The sequence below is a fragment of the Mytilus trossulus genome, chromosome 4, assembly GCF_036588685.1.
Source record: "Mytilus trossulus isolate FHL-02 chromosome 4, PNRI_Mtr1.1.1.hap1, whole genome shotgun sequence".
NCBI lineage: Eukaryota > Metazoa > Mollusca > Bivalvia > Mytilida > Mytilidae > Mytilus > Mytilus trossulus.
In genome coordinates, this window is record NC_086376.1 from 82,196,536 (window position 1) to 82,214,193 (window position 17,658).

The window sequence follows — 17,658 nt, forward strand, 5'->3', positions numbered from 1 at the left end:
ACAGTCTACGCAGCGTCTGCAATTCTCAATATGAAACTATATTGTTTTCTTCTGCTTTTTCTCTTGCGTATTTCGCCATTCTACGGGTAAGTGAGTTGGCTATAAACAGTCCTGCTTACAAAAGCGGACATGCATTGTAATGTGAAGATATCACTTTTGATAAGAGTAAGGGTCAAATCGAATTACATGTAAAAATATGCAGCTCAAAAACCGATCAAAAGCATACTTCCATAACCCTGGTTATTAAAAGCCATGCAGATTCGAATGTCTGTCCAATTACGCTATTACAATCTTACTTGCCGGTTTGCCTCACCAGCGAAAATTGATCAAATAAATTGTATACACATTTTAATAGTTTGGCCTTAACAAAAATCAATTTTGTTCCCTGCTTCAAAAATGTTTGGGTTTCTGTGAACTTCCGTTTAATATTCGTTCTCATTCTTTTCGGATAGGACGAGCTACTGATATGGCAAAAATGGTGTTAAAGACGATATTACCAACAGATGGTCTTCCGTTGCATATTTACGCTATATTCGTATGTGAGTCTTAAACTTTTATTACAGCTTAAACGAAGTGTTTTTAATATTAGGATTCATATTACCTCTCTTTAGGTTCAAAAGCTATTTGGTTCGTCAGATCTTCAATTGTTTGTTGGGCAGAGACAAATGCAAAAACGAGAAACGGGGACACAAATATTGGTCTTCAAAGCAGATGGGTGTAAATGCGCTGGTTTGGAAAAAGGGGTACATTATGGAATTATTTTAATGCCAAGGTATCACATACAGACGACAAATGTTCTCCTCCCGCCATGATAGTCATTCAGCTTGGTTCCAATGATCTGGTAAAAGTTAATTCCTTGGAACTTATCCAAAATATTGAAAGGGATATTCTGCGTCTGCATTTACTTCTACACTCGAATGGTATGGAGCGAAATTATAATGCGAAGCTATTTCACGGTGCTACAGATGGAAAAGCTATCAAAAGATCTCGAATACAATAAACTCGGCTATTAACAAGTATGCCTTGAATGATGGGCACTGTGTTATTCAACATCCCAATATCCGAGCTTGAGAGATTAACTTGTATAGATATGACGAAACTCACTTATCCGATATTGGTTATGATTTATACTTGAACAACATACAAGGGAGTATTGAAACTTTCCAATCATCTAAAAAAAATCGTTTTCCAAAAGTCTTATTTGGAATATTATGTCTAATGGTTTTCAAGGGGTTAAAAAAAAGGGGAGAGGGGTATTTAATGAGTGTGAATAGACTCACTCACGTGGCAAGATTAAGGGGTCATTATTCGTTCCTGTATTGTACGTCGGATCATATAAGTTTTTAACTATTCTGCGTTACCTGGAGGAACTTGAGCATCCAATGATGCACAGATTTGTCAGTTAAATCAATCATGTCGGCATTATGTTATCATGTCATACGTCGTCATTCAAAGTGAACTGTGTCCGTTAATTCCACATAAATTGTGTGTTTGTTATGCTTTGCCTTAAACTTGATTCTTTAATTAATAAGGTTTATCACTTATAAGATAAACCAATTTAATGAAAGAGATTTGATTAATATGTTTATTTTCCTTAAATAACATTTAATCATTCGGATCCGCTTCTCAGTTCCGGCTTATAAACATCACGTGACTTCAGCCTCACGTGTGAACTAGCCGCTCTGGATAAGTGAGTTTCAAAACCCACCCTCCTCTCCTCACACTCTACCAACAATTACTTGTGTCTGCTGCTGATTTTTTCATTTTTTCGGGCTGTTCAGAGAGAAGCCTGATACATTATACGTTGTTGGACAGAATAAAGATGACTAGACTAAGCCGATGGAATCGCTTGCTGAAAAAACTTTTGAGAACTATCGTTTTCTCAATATTCGAGTGAGTGTTACTAGGACAATCAGCCTACAGCAATATGATTGGAACAATCAGTATGATTATTGAGTTTATCCACCAGGAACACATATAGAACTTTAATTTTTTGTAATGGACTTTAAGAGTTTATATCTCAAATAATAGTATAATTGTTCATCATATGGTAATAAAATATTTTTTCACAGTAAAAGGTTGTTTGGCGGGGTCTGGCAAGATTAAGGGGTCATGATCCGTTCCTGTATTGTACGTTGGATCATATTAGTTTTTTACTTTCCTGCGTTACCGCCGGAAGTTCTGTTGAGACCATCTCATGTCTATCCTGAGTGGCCGGTTCTGAATTGGTACCAGTTCGAGCTTAACTGTTTTATGATCTAGAAATTGATGAATTGTTAATCTTTACTCCCCTGAAACCAGGGGGTGATGCGAATAAGACCCGACGTATTTTGGGATCACGGACCTCGTTCTCTTTAGAATTTAACCTGGAGGAACTTGAGCATCCAATGATGCACAGATTTGTCAGTTAAATCAATCATGTCGGCATTCTGTTATCATGTCATTCAAAGTGAACTGTGTCCTTTAATTCCACATAAATTGTGTGTGTGTTATGCTTTGCCTTCAACTTGATTCTTGATTCAAGATGTGGTATGATTTCCAATGAAAAAACTCTCTACAAGAGAAAAACATTTAAATTAACAAGAAAAAACTCTCTACAAGACATTTAAATTAACATATATAGGTCACGGAAGGGCCTTCAACAATGACAAAGGCAACAAAATGACAGTGTAAAACAATTCAAACGAGAAAACTAACGGCCTGATGTATGTACAAAAAACCCTACATTTCTTATAGGATATTAATAAAAAAAAGTTTGGAAGATCGGTCGAAAATGATTGTCAGTGAACAAATGTGCTATAGCAGGGGAATTTGTAACACTTTTCTTTTCTTTTACTTTACCTTCTTTTTATTTTATTAGTGTGTGTAGTTGATGTTTGTGCTATGAGCATGCAGAAATATATGCCTCAGGGGGAAGGAGAGACACCTATTGTTGAAGCATCGCCAGATATGTGTGCGTAAGTATTTGAATAATCTAGTTGTTCAGTCTAACATTGCAAAATTTAAACTGTTAAATGTTTTGTCAAGTATAGCAAGAACTTAAAGGATCTTGTTTGTCAACGTTCTGGATTTAAATTTGTATTCCTTGAATAGTAATGACATACAATGCAACAAATATAAGTTACAGATACAGTTAAGTCGGCTTCATATCTTGACTTACATCTAGAAATTGACAATGAGGGTCGGTTGAAGACAAAACTTTACGACAAAAGAGATGATTTCAGCTTTCCAATTGTGAACTTTCCATTTCTAAGTAGCAACATTCCAGCAGCACCTGCATACGGGGTATATATCTCCCAATTGATACGGTATTCCCGTGCTTGCATTTCCTATCATGATTTTCTTGATAGAGGGTTACTGCTCACAAGGAAGCTATTAAACCAAGAGTTCCAAATGGTGAAGTTGAAATCATCCCTTCGTAAATTTTACGGACGCCATCACGAGTTGGTTGACCGTTATGGAATAACCGTTTCACAAATGATATGTTACTTACGTCGTAACTACAATCCCCTTCCCTTTCATGAATTTAACCTATCGAATTAGACTATTTACCGGATTTGTAATCACTTAAGCAACACGACGGGTGCCGCATGTGGAGCAGGATCTGCTTACCCTTCCGGAGCACCTGAGATCACCCCTAGTTTTTGCTGGGGTTCGTGTTGTTTATTCTTTAGTTTTCTATGTTGTGTCACGTGTACTATTGTTTTTAAGTTTGTCTTTTTCATTTTTTAGCCATGGCGTTGTCAGTTTGTTTTAGATTTATGAGTTTGACTGTCCCTTTGGTATCTTTCGTCCCTCTTTTACACAGACAAGCAGTTTTTAGTATGTTACAATAGACTATCCAGATTATATAATCTTTCGACATGTTACATATTAGTAGTAGACATCCTGGTACTCTGCCAAGTAAGAGCAACCGATAGAAGTAAAATCAAGTACATAATCTACGCAATTTGATCAAAACGTATTTTCCGATGATTTTGTAATTTGTGTATAGAAAACATCATACAGTTTATTTTCCCAAAATAATTGTATCAATTGAAAGCATGATTTTACTTCTTAATGTTGCTTTTGGCTGACTTAGTACCAGAATATCTTACCACAAAAAAGGTAAATTTTGAAAAAGAATTACAGAATTTCAGAGTCATAAGTTAGTGTTATGAAAATGGTCTTTTTATATGACCACAAAAAAAATTTGGCGTTGTATATTGGTATGATGTTGTCGGTGTTGTCTAATTTTAAAAGAAATTCAATACCACAAAGGGAAGGTTTGGATTGATTTTGGGGGTTATGGTACCAAATGCTTAGAAATTAGGGGCCCCAACAGTGTAATTTAATCAAGCAATATTGTAGTTTCTGGACCATTACTTTTGTAATAGTGTATGGATCTTTCTGAAATTGTACAACAAGGTTTCATATCACAATTGAAATACTGAGATTTATTTGGGGGGTTATGATACCAACGGTGTAAACAATTAAGGGTAAAAAAAGCATCAAAAACAAGCTATTTTGTAGTTTTCTGGATCATAACTTGTGTGTTAGTGTATGGATCTCTGTAAAATTGTACCACAAGGTTCCATATCACAATGGGAAGACTAGGTATGAGTTCAGAGGTAATTGCCCAAAATGTTCAGCTTCATGAGTGAGGGATCAAAAAGGGGCTTATACAAGCAATTTTGTAGTTTCTGGACAATAACTCGTGTATAAGTGTATGGAACTCTCTGGAATTATACAACAAGGTACCATATCTCTAAGAGAAGGCTAGAATTGAGTTTGGGGGTAATTGCTATAAAGGGGATAAAAAAATAGGGGGGGGAGGGGGTTCGCAGGATTTTTTTCCCCATAAAATTAGTAAATTGCACATAAGCAAAAAATTGAATATAAATTAAAATAATATAACAATTCTTAGTTCTGTGACTACAGTTATTCTGTATCAGAAGACTGCTATGTGTCAAATGTTTAAAATTACAATCCAAATTCAGACCTGTATCAAGCGCGAATATTTTCTCCATTGTTGCCCCAACTATTCGCGGTTAGACCTCTGCGGTCGTATCGTCGTATCCAGCTGTGCTCGTTGAAGCAATTTATTATAGTGTAGGTTAATTTCATTCCATTGTAACAGTACATATTTTAGGATTTTAAGTCTATGATTTTATCATGCATAAGTTGAAAATTTCATTTTTTTGTCTACTCTTTAATATTTTTGTTTTACTTGTTCTTTGTCAAAGTCTTTTATTTACCTCTGGTACAAATGTTTTATGTAAAATTTGTCTTGTTTCTTTAACTTGCAAGATAAAATATTCCTTCAAGTTCATTTGACTGGATAAAATTGTGTTTCTGATAATAAATCTAAATATGTTGTTGGCAATTTCATATATATAGATTTTGTCTGTCTGCAATTCTTTGTATTGATTTACGCACAATGCTGCTGTATCAGGCAATAAATCTGGTGATAAAAATGCTTGTTATCTCATATGGCAAATAAATATTAAGTATATTCTTATATTTATGTTTACATAAGCATTGTGTTTGCAAAAAATAACAAAGGATTTTAGAGTTGTATCGAACAACAGTTGAAAAATAAAAAAATAAATGTCTAGCAATACTAATCATTTGTTATTCTGTGTTTCTCCAAATTAATTTCCTTTATTGACAGCAATTGCTTCTGATTCAAGTTATGACTTGTCTATAATTTCGTAGTAATTTTTTCTTTAGATTTTCCAGCATAAAGTATTACCAATATAGTTAATAGGACAGATAGATAGTATGTTACTATCACAACTGTTCTAGATTGCAATGCAGTCATGTCCCAGGACGTCAATAGAACAATTAGTAAGCTATTGATTTTGATGTAAATCATATACCAGTACGTTGGGGATTTAGAAACTTTGACATAATATTCTCTGCGTCAGCATTTCCTTCTATGGGATATGTTTACTTTAATATTCATAGTCTGATCATTTCCATATACCGTAAATGTTCAAAGTCAAAGAAAAATCTTGTAATCTAGTAAATGCAAAAGAAACGATTCCTCATTTTTATAATTATAGAGTATCATTGATCATCTAAACGAGATATATGTTCTTACTTGAGCCAGTACGGCGAAAGCGAGAAAAGCAATCGAGTTGAGATGACCAATGATAATCTGTTTATCGCTATTTTACCTATGACGACATGGTCAATTTCATGTCAATTTCATTAGCAATGCCACATGCCTCCTTAGTTTCTAGGGATAATTTCCCATCTCAAGCGAGTAGCATGATATGAAAAATTATTTTAAAATAAGTTCAAAGGATAAATGCACAAAATAGCGATAATGTGTTTTATTATATAGATCGATTAAATTGAACAGTTGTGCTTGTGTCAATTGCAATGAAACAGCAACTTCAAGTAAATAATTAGCAAAATACATCTATACATGTCTTTATGGGACAAAATAAAATCATAAAAGTAGGGGAACATATAAATAAGATACTACTACTATTGTGCTTCTGCTATGCAAATCTGATATTACAAAATGTGTGTCTGACTACTTATACACATGTGTGTCTGACTACTAATACACATGTGTCTGACTACTTATACGCATGACAAATGAAGAGATTATATATGTAACGTGCAGTGAATTTGTACAATCAGCGATTATGTAGAATCCCTGATTGTTCAGGGATTATGTAGAATCACTAAAATAATAAGTGATTATATAGATTCCGTGAAAAGGACCAATGATTTTATATAATCACTGATAATTTCAATAAAAATTCAACAAATTCCCTAATATGATTTCAGGGATTATCAATAATTAAAAGCTTCAAAGATGATGAAACACATTAACATCGACAAATTATCATTTTTTTCTTATTCCTTCAAACTGTTTTTAGTAAACATTTTTCATTCCTGATCTACTTATATGTGAATCTACAGTGATGAGTTTTCCCCTTTATACCTTTTTATACGACCGCAAAAATTGAAAATTTTGTGGTCGTATATTGGTAGCACGTGCGTTGTCGTCGTGGTCGTTGTCGTCGTGGTCGTTGTCGTCGTCCGAAGACATTTGGTTTTAACACTATAACTTTAGTAAAAGTAAATAGAAATCTATTAAATTTAACATAAGGTTTATGACCATATAAGGAAGGTTGCCTCGGGATTGATTTTGGGTGTTTTGGTCCCAACAGTTTAGGAATGTGGGGCCCAAAAGGGCCCAAATAAGCATTTTTCTTGGTTTTCGCACAATAACTTTAGTATAAGTTAATAGAAATCTATGAAAGGAGTAGGGTCGGTAAGGACCAATTTTGGCCTCAAATTTCAGTTTTATCTGACGAATGCTTTTGACACTTTTTAAACACTTAAGTGTCTATTTCATATGATTCAATTAATTTATGTGAAGGATTTTAACTTATTTAGTCATTAAAATCGATCCGATTCAAGATAAAATATGAAAAATCTACAAAATATGCGAAAAAATTTCAGTTTTCAGATGGTTTTAGTCAAAAACGAAAGTGGCCGCATCCGTCTAAAATTTAACTAAAATTCTGGAATTGTGAAGATTTCAGTATTTTAGCATGACTTATTGGTGCTAGTACCTAATATATGTGCATTGTATTGTCAAAAACACCCCATATTTATGTAGCAGAACCATTCTATACTATCCAATAAATAACTAAAAGTTTACATTTTAACAATTTAGTAAAACTGCTATATTTTGGGGCCGAAAAGGGGTCTTACTGGACCTACTCCTTTTAACACAAGGTTTATGACCACAATAGGAAAGTTTGAATTGATTTTTAGAGTTTTGGTATTTTTTGGTAAAAAAAAGCAGGGCAAATGTGTAATAGTAGATTCAATTCCAAGTTAGTTTGTAAATAAAATGTTTCTTTTTCAAACATTGTGCATAGTTTTGATAACAATTCCATGTTATTTCATATTCTCAAACATAGTTTTGATAACAATTTCATTTTATTTCATATTATCAACCTAAAAACAAATGCTAAAACAATACGATAAAAAGAATAATCATTATGCCATTTAATATTTTCGCACTGACTTCATCAACCCGCCCTTGTGGGCTCGCTTGATATAATTAATCTTGATACAGTCAGTATCAAAAAGGGCTCGCTTGATATTATTACTGATAAAGTAAGTTTTAAAAACAAAACATCAATTATTTTATATATATTTTGTTTATCATTTAATTATATTGTGTTTAACATTTCAATATTTTTGTGTCTTTCATATTAATATATTATGCTAAAGTTTTAAAATATTAAGTTTTTTTTTATATATTACAGTTAACTTTTAATATATTTCAATATGTTATATATTTTAGTATCATTTCTGTTATTCTGTATAATCCTTGACGTTTTTTCTAGTAATTATACATAATCCCTGAAAATTTTAGGGATTACAAATTCACTGTAACATATAGACAGTTGGAGAGTTGTCTCATTGGCACTCACACCACATCTTCCTATATCTAGTTAAATAATCACATGATTTAACATCAATGTTTTGTTAAAATTTTATGTTTTAGTAAAAGCCTTATATAAAAGTCACACTTATTTACTGAAAAGTGCATTTGAAGGGCTGAAACTTGAATAAGTAAGTGTATTCCCTTATCAATAGTCTTCTTTTTAATATCATCACAGGGCAGCGACTCATTATAAGACTTGTGTAGAAAATGGAAGGTCTCAATGTCCAGACTCCCAAAGTGTTACAATTGCAGAGATGATGATAAAACAATTTGAATCGTTGTGTGGAGGTAAGTTAAATCAAGAACCATGATATGTCTTAAACATATTTTATGCTGAATGCAAGGTTCCATAATATTTAGGTCTTCATTGATAAAAAAATAAATTTTACATATGCCATTTAGGTTCATTCAATCTATGCCCACATTTTGAAATTTAGGTCTAAAACTGTATGAAAAAAAAATTGGCATAGGTTGAATATTTTTTAACAAATAAGGTTCTATCACAACTTATATGACCTACCGAATTAGACTATTTACCGGATTTGTAATCACATAAGCAACACGACGGGTGCCACATGTGGAGCAGGATCAAAATATTTTTCTTGTGGTGGTAATATGATGCTTTCAATGTAATCCAAGCATGATTTCTTGCCATTTTATATATATAGTAACTGTTCACTCAAACAACAAACTGGCATTTTTGTTTTACATTTTTAACATTTAATTTTCAAGATATTTGCTTTGTAATTTAATATTTCTTAAGACTTCAAACTGTGATCAATGTACCTTCAAAGTTTATTTCGAAATGATAAATAAAAACAATCAAGAATACTTTCATAACTGTTAGCCAAATACACCTTTAAGTGCTCACTCTGAGATCAGATTCTAAATTACAATTATATTAGTAATAGGTCCACCAGATTTGGTCTAGAATGATACTAGTACACCTTATCGCTATTTGTCTGCCATTACTGGATATCACACAGGTTCCCATAAAATTTGACGTCATAAAACAAAACATCTGACGCCCAATTGAACAGTGATTGTGTATGACGTCAAAACTTCAAGCGGCCGGGTTAGGCGGGATTAGCGGTAAAGTTTATTGTAAGGTGATCATGTTTGTCTAAGTGTGTTTACCTAACCTTGACCTCGTTTTGATGGTTCATATGACGTCGGTAATCTAACCTTAGCCTCTTTACTGAGGTTCATCGATCAATATCAAAATTTAAGCACTTGGTTCAGTTCCTCTGAAAAAAATAGGACATTTCTCATAGAATATTTATAAGGTATACAGATCCGGGATTTGGATTTTCTAGCTGCATTGAAGACCTATATGTGACCTTCGGCTGTTGTCTTCTCATTGGTCAGGTTGTTGTTTTCTTGCAAAACGTATTGTTATGAGCACAACATATGCGGATCTCTGAACAACATGAAATTGGATGTAATTATTGATGTTTTTCCCATGATTTGAAACAACGTCGCAGAGCTTTTATGTCACAACCAAGTTGTTTTATTTGATGAACATAAACAATAGACTTTCATCAGTATTTACTACTTCATTTAAGGGGTTAGATCAGGGTTAAGGATGGTTACTAAATTAGCAATGGCTATGTTATAGTTAGTCACATAAATGAGCAATCATGCAAAGCAGAATAAAAATAAACAGTGTTTATGAGTAAGAGGCTTATAATGCATGTATTGAAATAGTTAAAATAAACAGTGTTTATGAGTTAGAGGCTTAAAATGCATTTATTGAAATAGTTAAAATAAACAGTGTTTATAAGTTGGAGGCTAAGAATACATTTATTGAAATAGTTAAAATAAACAGTGTAAGTTAAAAGCTAAGAATTCACTTACAGCTTGACACAAATTGATTCATAATGTTTGACATAATATAATTTTCACCCTTTGACAAAATATTTAATTCTTTTAAAACTTGAAATACACTCTTTACCAGAAAATCATTGGATATATAGCAGTTTGACAAATTCTAATTTTGATCATTGAGAACATTCAGCAACTTTGTACATCTCCCTGTAGTGTTATGTACCACCTCAAGAAGTAAAAATTAAAGAACAGATACGGCTTCTCCCGCCTCATTTTCAGACCTATAACAGCGCCATAAAACTTTTATTTTCTCAGAAGAAAAACATATCAGAATGAATTATATTACTCAGCTACAGAAAACACGGTATATTGAACTCTTCTCTGATTGAAAACTAGAAAAGAGTACCAAACTTACATCCGGTGTGGAGATTTAGATGGAATAGTGTGCCACTTTCAACTTCATCAAAATTCTTATATGACGCGCTGTTTATACTTTGTATTAGCTAGATTTTTTAAATCAAATATACACATACTTTGCAAATGTGCAAAGGGTATATTTTCAATTTCATTAGAAACAACAAATAGAAGATTTGAACATTGGTTTGGCTTTCATATTTGTAAATTTTATCTTTATCACTTTGAATAAATTCTGAAAAAAGGGTAAGCCCATTTAAATGTTTTTAAAATGCATGAAATATGTTTAAGTAATACATGTTTCAAACCAACTTCTGTATCAAGCATAATTTTAGGTGTTTATTTTAATACTTTTAAAGATATTCTAAATATTTATATGTATAGTGATACATTAGAGATATTATATATTTATATGAAGAGTGAAATTTAAAAATACCATCTACTTCTGAGGCAATTTATGGTAATTTATTGATAAATTTATGGAATAGAAAAGTCCTAAAGATGTACATGTAAAAATAAAATTAACGGTACCAATTTTCTTGCACCAGATGCGCATTTCGACAATACATGTCTCTTCAGTGATGCTTGTTGCCAAAATATTTGAAAGATGTTTATGTACACATTATTGTGTAAAATCGGTTTTTCCTGAAATATTCTTGTTTTTCTTTTTGGTTAAGTTTGTATACATTGTTGGTTTGACTGTCTCTCTAGTATCTTTCGTCCCTCGTTTTTGTACATATATACAACATTACTATTCTATCTAAACTCTTGTTAGAACTGGAAAACAAATATTTGAAGATACAAATCCAAGAAGGATACGAAAGTAAAAAATATTTATTACAAAATATAGTGAAAATTACTCTTTATTTTTTTTAAAACCATATAGCATAGTTATAACTTTAAATATAACCTCTCAGCCAATTTGTTTTTATAATTCCTGAATTATTTTTTAAGTAATAAATGTTGATATGAAATTTTTATCTTATATAATAGATCAATATGATAAAGTTACCAGTACAACAAGCAGTTATACCAAAGAAACTGAAGGTAACTGGATTTCAAAAACATTCTTGTTAAATTTCTGTAAAAAGTTAGAACAGATATGTAATATTAGTTTCCAATCAACTTCTGTATCAAACATAATCTTGGGTGTTAATTGTCATACTTTTAAAGATATTCTAAATTTATGTACAGTGATACTTCACAGATATTATATATTTATTTTATATGTAGAGTGAAATTTATAAATTCCATCTACCACTGAAGCAATTGATGTCATTTATTGATAATTCAATGGAATAGAAAAGTCTGTATAGATGTACATGCATACATTATTGTGTGAAATTGGGTTTTTTTTATGAAATATTTTTGTTTTTGTTTAGTTTGTATACATTGTACATAAATGCAACTGTAAAACAAATATTTGAAGATACAAATCTCAGAGGAATGTGAAAAAGAAAATATATATTATAAATTAAATAGAGGGAAACTTTTTAATTTTTTTAACAACCATATTGTACAATTGCAATGTGCATATATGGGATAATTGCATAAAATTACATAATACAACATCGAATAAATATAAATATATATAACATGATAACAACTGTATGCTAAATTTATATTTTTCATTTTACTAGAAAACTTGAAAAGGGGAAGCAACAAAAGAAGGACTCTGGCAGAATTAAAGAAAGAAAATCTGATTTTAGATAACGAACGTCTACGGGAAGAAACAAAAAGGCTTAAACTTGAACAAGAAAATTTAAAACTAGAGAAAGAAGGGATTATTTTGAAAAACCGATGTCTCATATGTAAAGTGCAGACTGAGTATCCTGATTGTGTCGCACCATAGATACAACATCTTAATATTTTGGTGTTAAAATCTATATAGTATAACAATATTGCTATTTTTCACAAACACATGTTGGTTAACATATTGTTTAACATTTGAACTAGTTTGTCTCCTTAACATAAATCATTAGTATTATTCAAATGACACATTTTACAAGTTTTGTACCTTGCCCCTTTTGTAGCTCACCTGGCCCAGAGAACCTAGAACATAGGGGTAAAATGTAGATTTTGGCTTATATATCTGAAACCAGAGCATTTAGAGCAAATCTGACAGGGGTTAAACTGTTCACCATGTCAAGATCTATCTGCCCTGAAATTTAAACATAGATCGGAGAACCTGTTGTTGGATTGCTGCCTCTAAATTGGTAATTTTAATGAAATTTTGCCGTTTTTGGTTATTATCTTGAATATTATTATAGATAGAGATAAACTGTAAACAGCAATAATGTTCAGCAAAGTAAGATCTTATAATAAGTCAACATGACCACAATGGTCAGTTGACCCCAAAGTAAGATCTATCATTTTGGTCTTGTTGATCCCTTAAGGAGTTAATACCCTTTATAGTAATTTTGTACCAAATTTATTTATTTTTTGTAATCTTTTACAAAAATCTTCTCCTCTGAAACTACTGGGTCAAATTTAACCAAAATTCTAAATCAATGATAGGGTATGTAGTTTAAAAATGTGTGTGGTGACCAAGCCAACCAATCAAGATGGCCACCATGGCTTAAAATAGAACATAGGGATAAAATGTAGATTTTGGCTTTATAAAACCAAAGCATTTCGAGCAAATCTGACCGAGGTTAATTTCTTAATCAGATCAATATCTATCTGCCCTGAAATTGTGTCCTTTGTTCAATATGCACGTAGACCAAGTTGAGAGACACAGGCTCGTCAGAGCCTCTAGTTCAAATTTTGCATAAGAGGTGGCTATAAAACCGTTACAGTATGATAGACTATGTGAATCTTTTTGCAATAGTTCATGTGGATATAGTTTTGTATACTTATGTATAAATTCAAATAAAATAAATTTTACCTGTCAGTCTTCATTGAAGAATAATATTAAAGGTATGATTACAGTGTTGAATTGGTAATCGTTTAGAATAAGTTAATTTAAAGGAGTGATAAATCCTGATATTTTTACCCGGATCGTATTATGGATTATGAATCTCGACTAATGTAAATTACAAATCTATACTTTATGTTATATTTGTTATAGATCATACAATTATTGCCTGTATTTACCTGTAATATTGGCACAATGAAATGTTTCAGTATTGGCGCAAATGAAATATGATTTGTGGCGCAAATTTAATATGATTTGTGGCGCATGCAAATGAAAGATTTTTTAGCGCAAAAGCAAAGCACCATGGTATGCATGATTGCCCATTAACGTCGGACGTCAAACGGTCATTTTAGTGATTCGTCACAGGTCTAAAAAAATCCTGCGTTCTCGTCAAAAAGAAAATGTACATTTTATCGTCATACATTACACATAACGTATCGTTAACATCATTTTACTGTTATTTTGCATGAAGGTACCCCAATTACAGCCTCAAACAATATCACCGTTGACATTAGGATGAGCTTTTCGGATTGAAATAATTTTTCCTACAGATACAGCCAAACTTGCAAACAAAATCTGTGTATCTATTTAAAAAATTAGTAAAAGTTTTAAGTAGTTTGTTGTAACGAAGTCCTCATGTAACATATTTTATATTAGCTTATCGTTTACTATTTTAAATAAAGAAATTATGTAAATGTAGCTCTTGAATTATGTGTTTATACAAAAATGTATTATTGGTGATGGTTAATAAAAATATCATAGATTCTTAAGAACAGTCAAAGACCATTTAGGATTCAAATAACTAGATATTATTTAAGAGCGCTAGCATCACTCAGGCATAGTAACAATCAGAAAATGCTATCTTGAAGTCTTCGATGAAAATTTTAGATAGCAAATAAAAACTGGTCTCTGATTCGTTAAAATTTAAGTTAACACATCTGTACACAGTTTTTCTATCATTATTTAATTGATTTTTGTTATTTTTTATCTCCTAATAATCATTTGTCTATATGTACTATTCCGTGATTTTAGTTCAATTCTTGTCATGTGATTTTCATCTAATTCGAATTAAACAATTGTAAAAATATGAGTTTTTTATACAACTGCTGTGAAATTGTAAAGAAAATAAAACAATTGTTTTCATGCCAGTTGAAATTTCCTGTAATCAGATTCGCACTGTTCGCACGCTTTCTATATGTCTCCTTAATATTTAAGTTAGATGGTAGCTGTCTCTTATATAGCCCTTATCTTTTAAACGTAACCATGTGATAGGTTTTCATTCAGGTAATAAGTCTCAGTGTAAGAAGTTTGTTATATTGTATAGAGTGTCAGACTCCTTGTTAATGTCTGTAGTTGTTAATTACCTATAAAGTAATTTCAAGTTTTCAAATCGTGTCGAAAAATGAAACGATATCATTGATAAAGAACAACAAACAGGAGTTACATTAGGAATCCATGTTCATTTTATCATCTTATACTAAATAAAGAAAATAGTAGCACACCGCTGTTCAATAGTCAAAATTAAGCAAAAACATCTTTTTTATTCACACAGTTTATTATTTATTGATATTATTCTGATAACCGGTCAAGAATTGTTGCATCTGACTTTTTGTCATTGTCAATCTTACTTAATAAGTTATACACAACCATGTATTTGCTGGCAGTCGTCTGAATGGAAACGTTAAATCTGATGTAAGGAGGGCCAGAGAGAACTGCGACCGAGCCAATAAACTTCACAATGTGTTGAGAAGCTGATATTTTACAATATATATATATACATATGTATATTAATATATGTAGGAAATGTGATAATTTGTTATGGTTCAATCACTGGGTGTTTTTTTTCCTTCCTTAGACAAATTTTAGGCTTGACGAAAGCATGGTTGATAACGTCTCCTCATACATTATAATAATTGTCTTTCCATATCTCAAAGCCGTGATGCGAGAATAGCGGATCGACCAAGCAGGGTGATATAAGCGATGAGAATGATATTAAACTTTATGAACTCATGGATATATACTGAGAGACTTTAGAAACGCAACACTATATTATTTTTGTGTTATTTTTGAATGAATGTGTCCCCGTCAAAAGCGATAACTGCATGTTACAAACGCCAAAATAATTGTCAAAAGGTCAACAAATTCTGTCTGACATGTTTTGGATTCTGTTTTACACCTTCTGGTTTGCATTTGTTCAACCCATTAATTGGTTTTGAGAATTATGCGGTTGGAACTTGAGGGCTTTTAAGGTTTTCCTTCAGTCGATTCTTTGGCAATTCAGTTGATGGGAAACATTTATGGCATGAATCTGTACTCAATGGCACACTACAATTTGATTAGCAAATGACGTTGCGTAATCAAATTCTGTTGACGTTTCATTGTCTCTAAAAGTTTATCTGTTCATTGATGGCCAGCAACAAATCTTGTCTACTTGTATCGCTGTCGGAAGGACAGTACGACGAGTCTCTGAAGTCATACAGTATGGTTGAAGCACGTTTATGTTTTAATGTTTGCAGTATTCTTAAGGGATAATTCAGTTTTTTGTTTCTCAGTCTTGGCAAAATGGAGATGAAACATTTTTAAACTGGTTTAAGTGAGGCAAAGGATTGAAAGAACTGTCTCACAAAGCAAAACAACTGAAACAATCTTTCATTGGTCCAAAATTTCGCTTTAAGAATTCGTGCGACTTCTAACATTCGGTATAGGTAAGTCAGATTTTGATTTTTTGTACGAAGAAAGAAGTATGATAATCATGCAAAGTAGTTGTAAGAAAATCAAACAAGATTTGGTAAAAAAAAAATAAAATCAACAAAATGAGTGTTGCGTTTCTAAAGTCGTTCAGTATATTTTTACACACAACCACGTAATGACGTCTCAAGGCAAAAAAAAATTAAAAAAAATAAGTATAAGAGCCTTGGAATGGTCAACACGTTATCATTATGAAAAATCTACTTTATATATTCAGGTTCGTACAAACGTCAGGATGTTGGCTTTAATCATTTGAATTCTTTTACAAAATGGGGCTTTTAATGGTTTACTGTGCTTTTTATTGCTTACCAGTCCATGCACAATATGTGTTGCTATATTGCTTCACACAAACAAGAGCATGTAAACTATGCAATGACGTCAAAGGACCTGAACTGATTAGCTGAGCTCATACATGCCCATCGAAATATAAGACATGCCAATAGAAACATCTGCATAAAAATTTCATTGACCTACCACAAGTGGCTTCCCTTAATCTAATCTAACCTAACCTCAAACTTTAAATATAAACTAAGAATAAGTTTCAAAGTCTATAGACCGTGATTGAGTTGTTTAATCTCTATTGAAATGAGACATGCAAATGCAACATCATACCAAATATCATCGAACCACAACTTATTCTCCTTCTTTATGTAGATCCCCATCGTTGAGGGCACACAGCTCCTTTAACGAATTGGTTTTTAAAAATGTTAACGTATTCACATAGAGTTATTCCGAATTTAAAATGTTGAAAAAAAATCCTCAACCGGAATGTTACACATGCACAAAATGTATTTGCAGAAATGTACATATTATCAGAGACATATATATTATATACACAAAGAACTCATACGTTCGCCAGGATGTAGATTCGATTATTAATGTCTAGCTTCATTAAATATATGAACGATCTGCACTATAGTTTGACTGTTGCAGAAACTGGATAGAGTGTATGTGTTAAGATATTATTCAAATAAAAGCCTTGTAGAGTAAGTCTAAAGAAAATGCATTCCAGGATGTTAAAGATGCATATTTTGTAGCGAATTTTTACATCTCTGATAAAAAGCAATGATACATTTTTGCGTTTTAAATGACAGTTCTACTCAGATTTAAAAAAATCTAGCTATACGCACATTCAGGCTTTAATCTGGTAAGCGAGCAGATAGTAATGCTGCAGATAGTTAAGCAACTTCTAGTAGTTCACACTAAGCTTTTAAACGGTTACTTTTTTTACTTTTGATCATATTTTTCACATAGACACATATGGTGGTAAATTTTGTAATTTGTG

At 31.9% G+C, this 17,658-nt stretch overlaps 1 protein-coding gene across 2 annotated transcripts; it reads left to right on the top strand.

The window, feature by feature from the left end:
* Nucleotides 1-2,196: 2,196 nt before the first annotated feature.
* Nucleotides 2,197-14,324, top strand: LOC134716123 (uncharacterized). Of its 2 annotated transcripts, none has more exons than XM_063578903.1 (5): nt 2,197-2,228; nt 2,861-2,957; nt 8,643-8,755; nt 11,702-11,755; nt 12,349-14,324. In XM_063578903.1, the coding sequence occupies exons 2-5, from the start codon at nt 2,884-2,886 to the stop codon at nt 12,558-12,560; spliced, it is 453 nt and encodes a 150-aa protein (XP_063434973.1). In that variant the 5' UTR covers nt 2,197-2,228; nt 2,861-2,883; the 3' UTR covers nt 12,561-14,324. The 2 variants fall into 2 exon arrangements, with proteins under 2 accessions (XP_063434973.1, XP_063434972.1); XM_063578902.1 differs by lacking the exon at nt 2,197-2,228 and adding an exon at nt 2,254-2,402.
* Nucleotides 14,325-17,658: the final 3,334 nt, after the last annotated feature.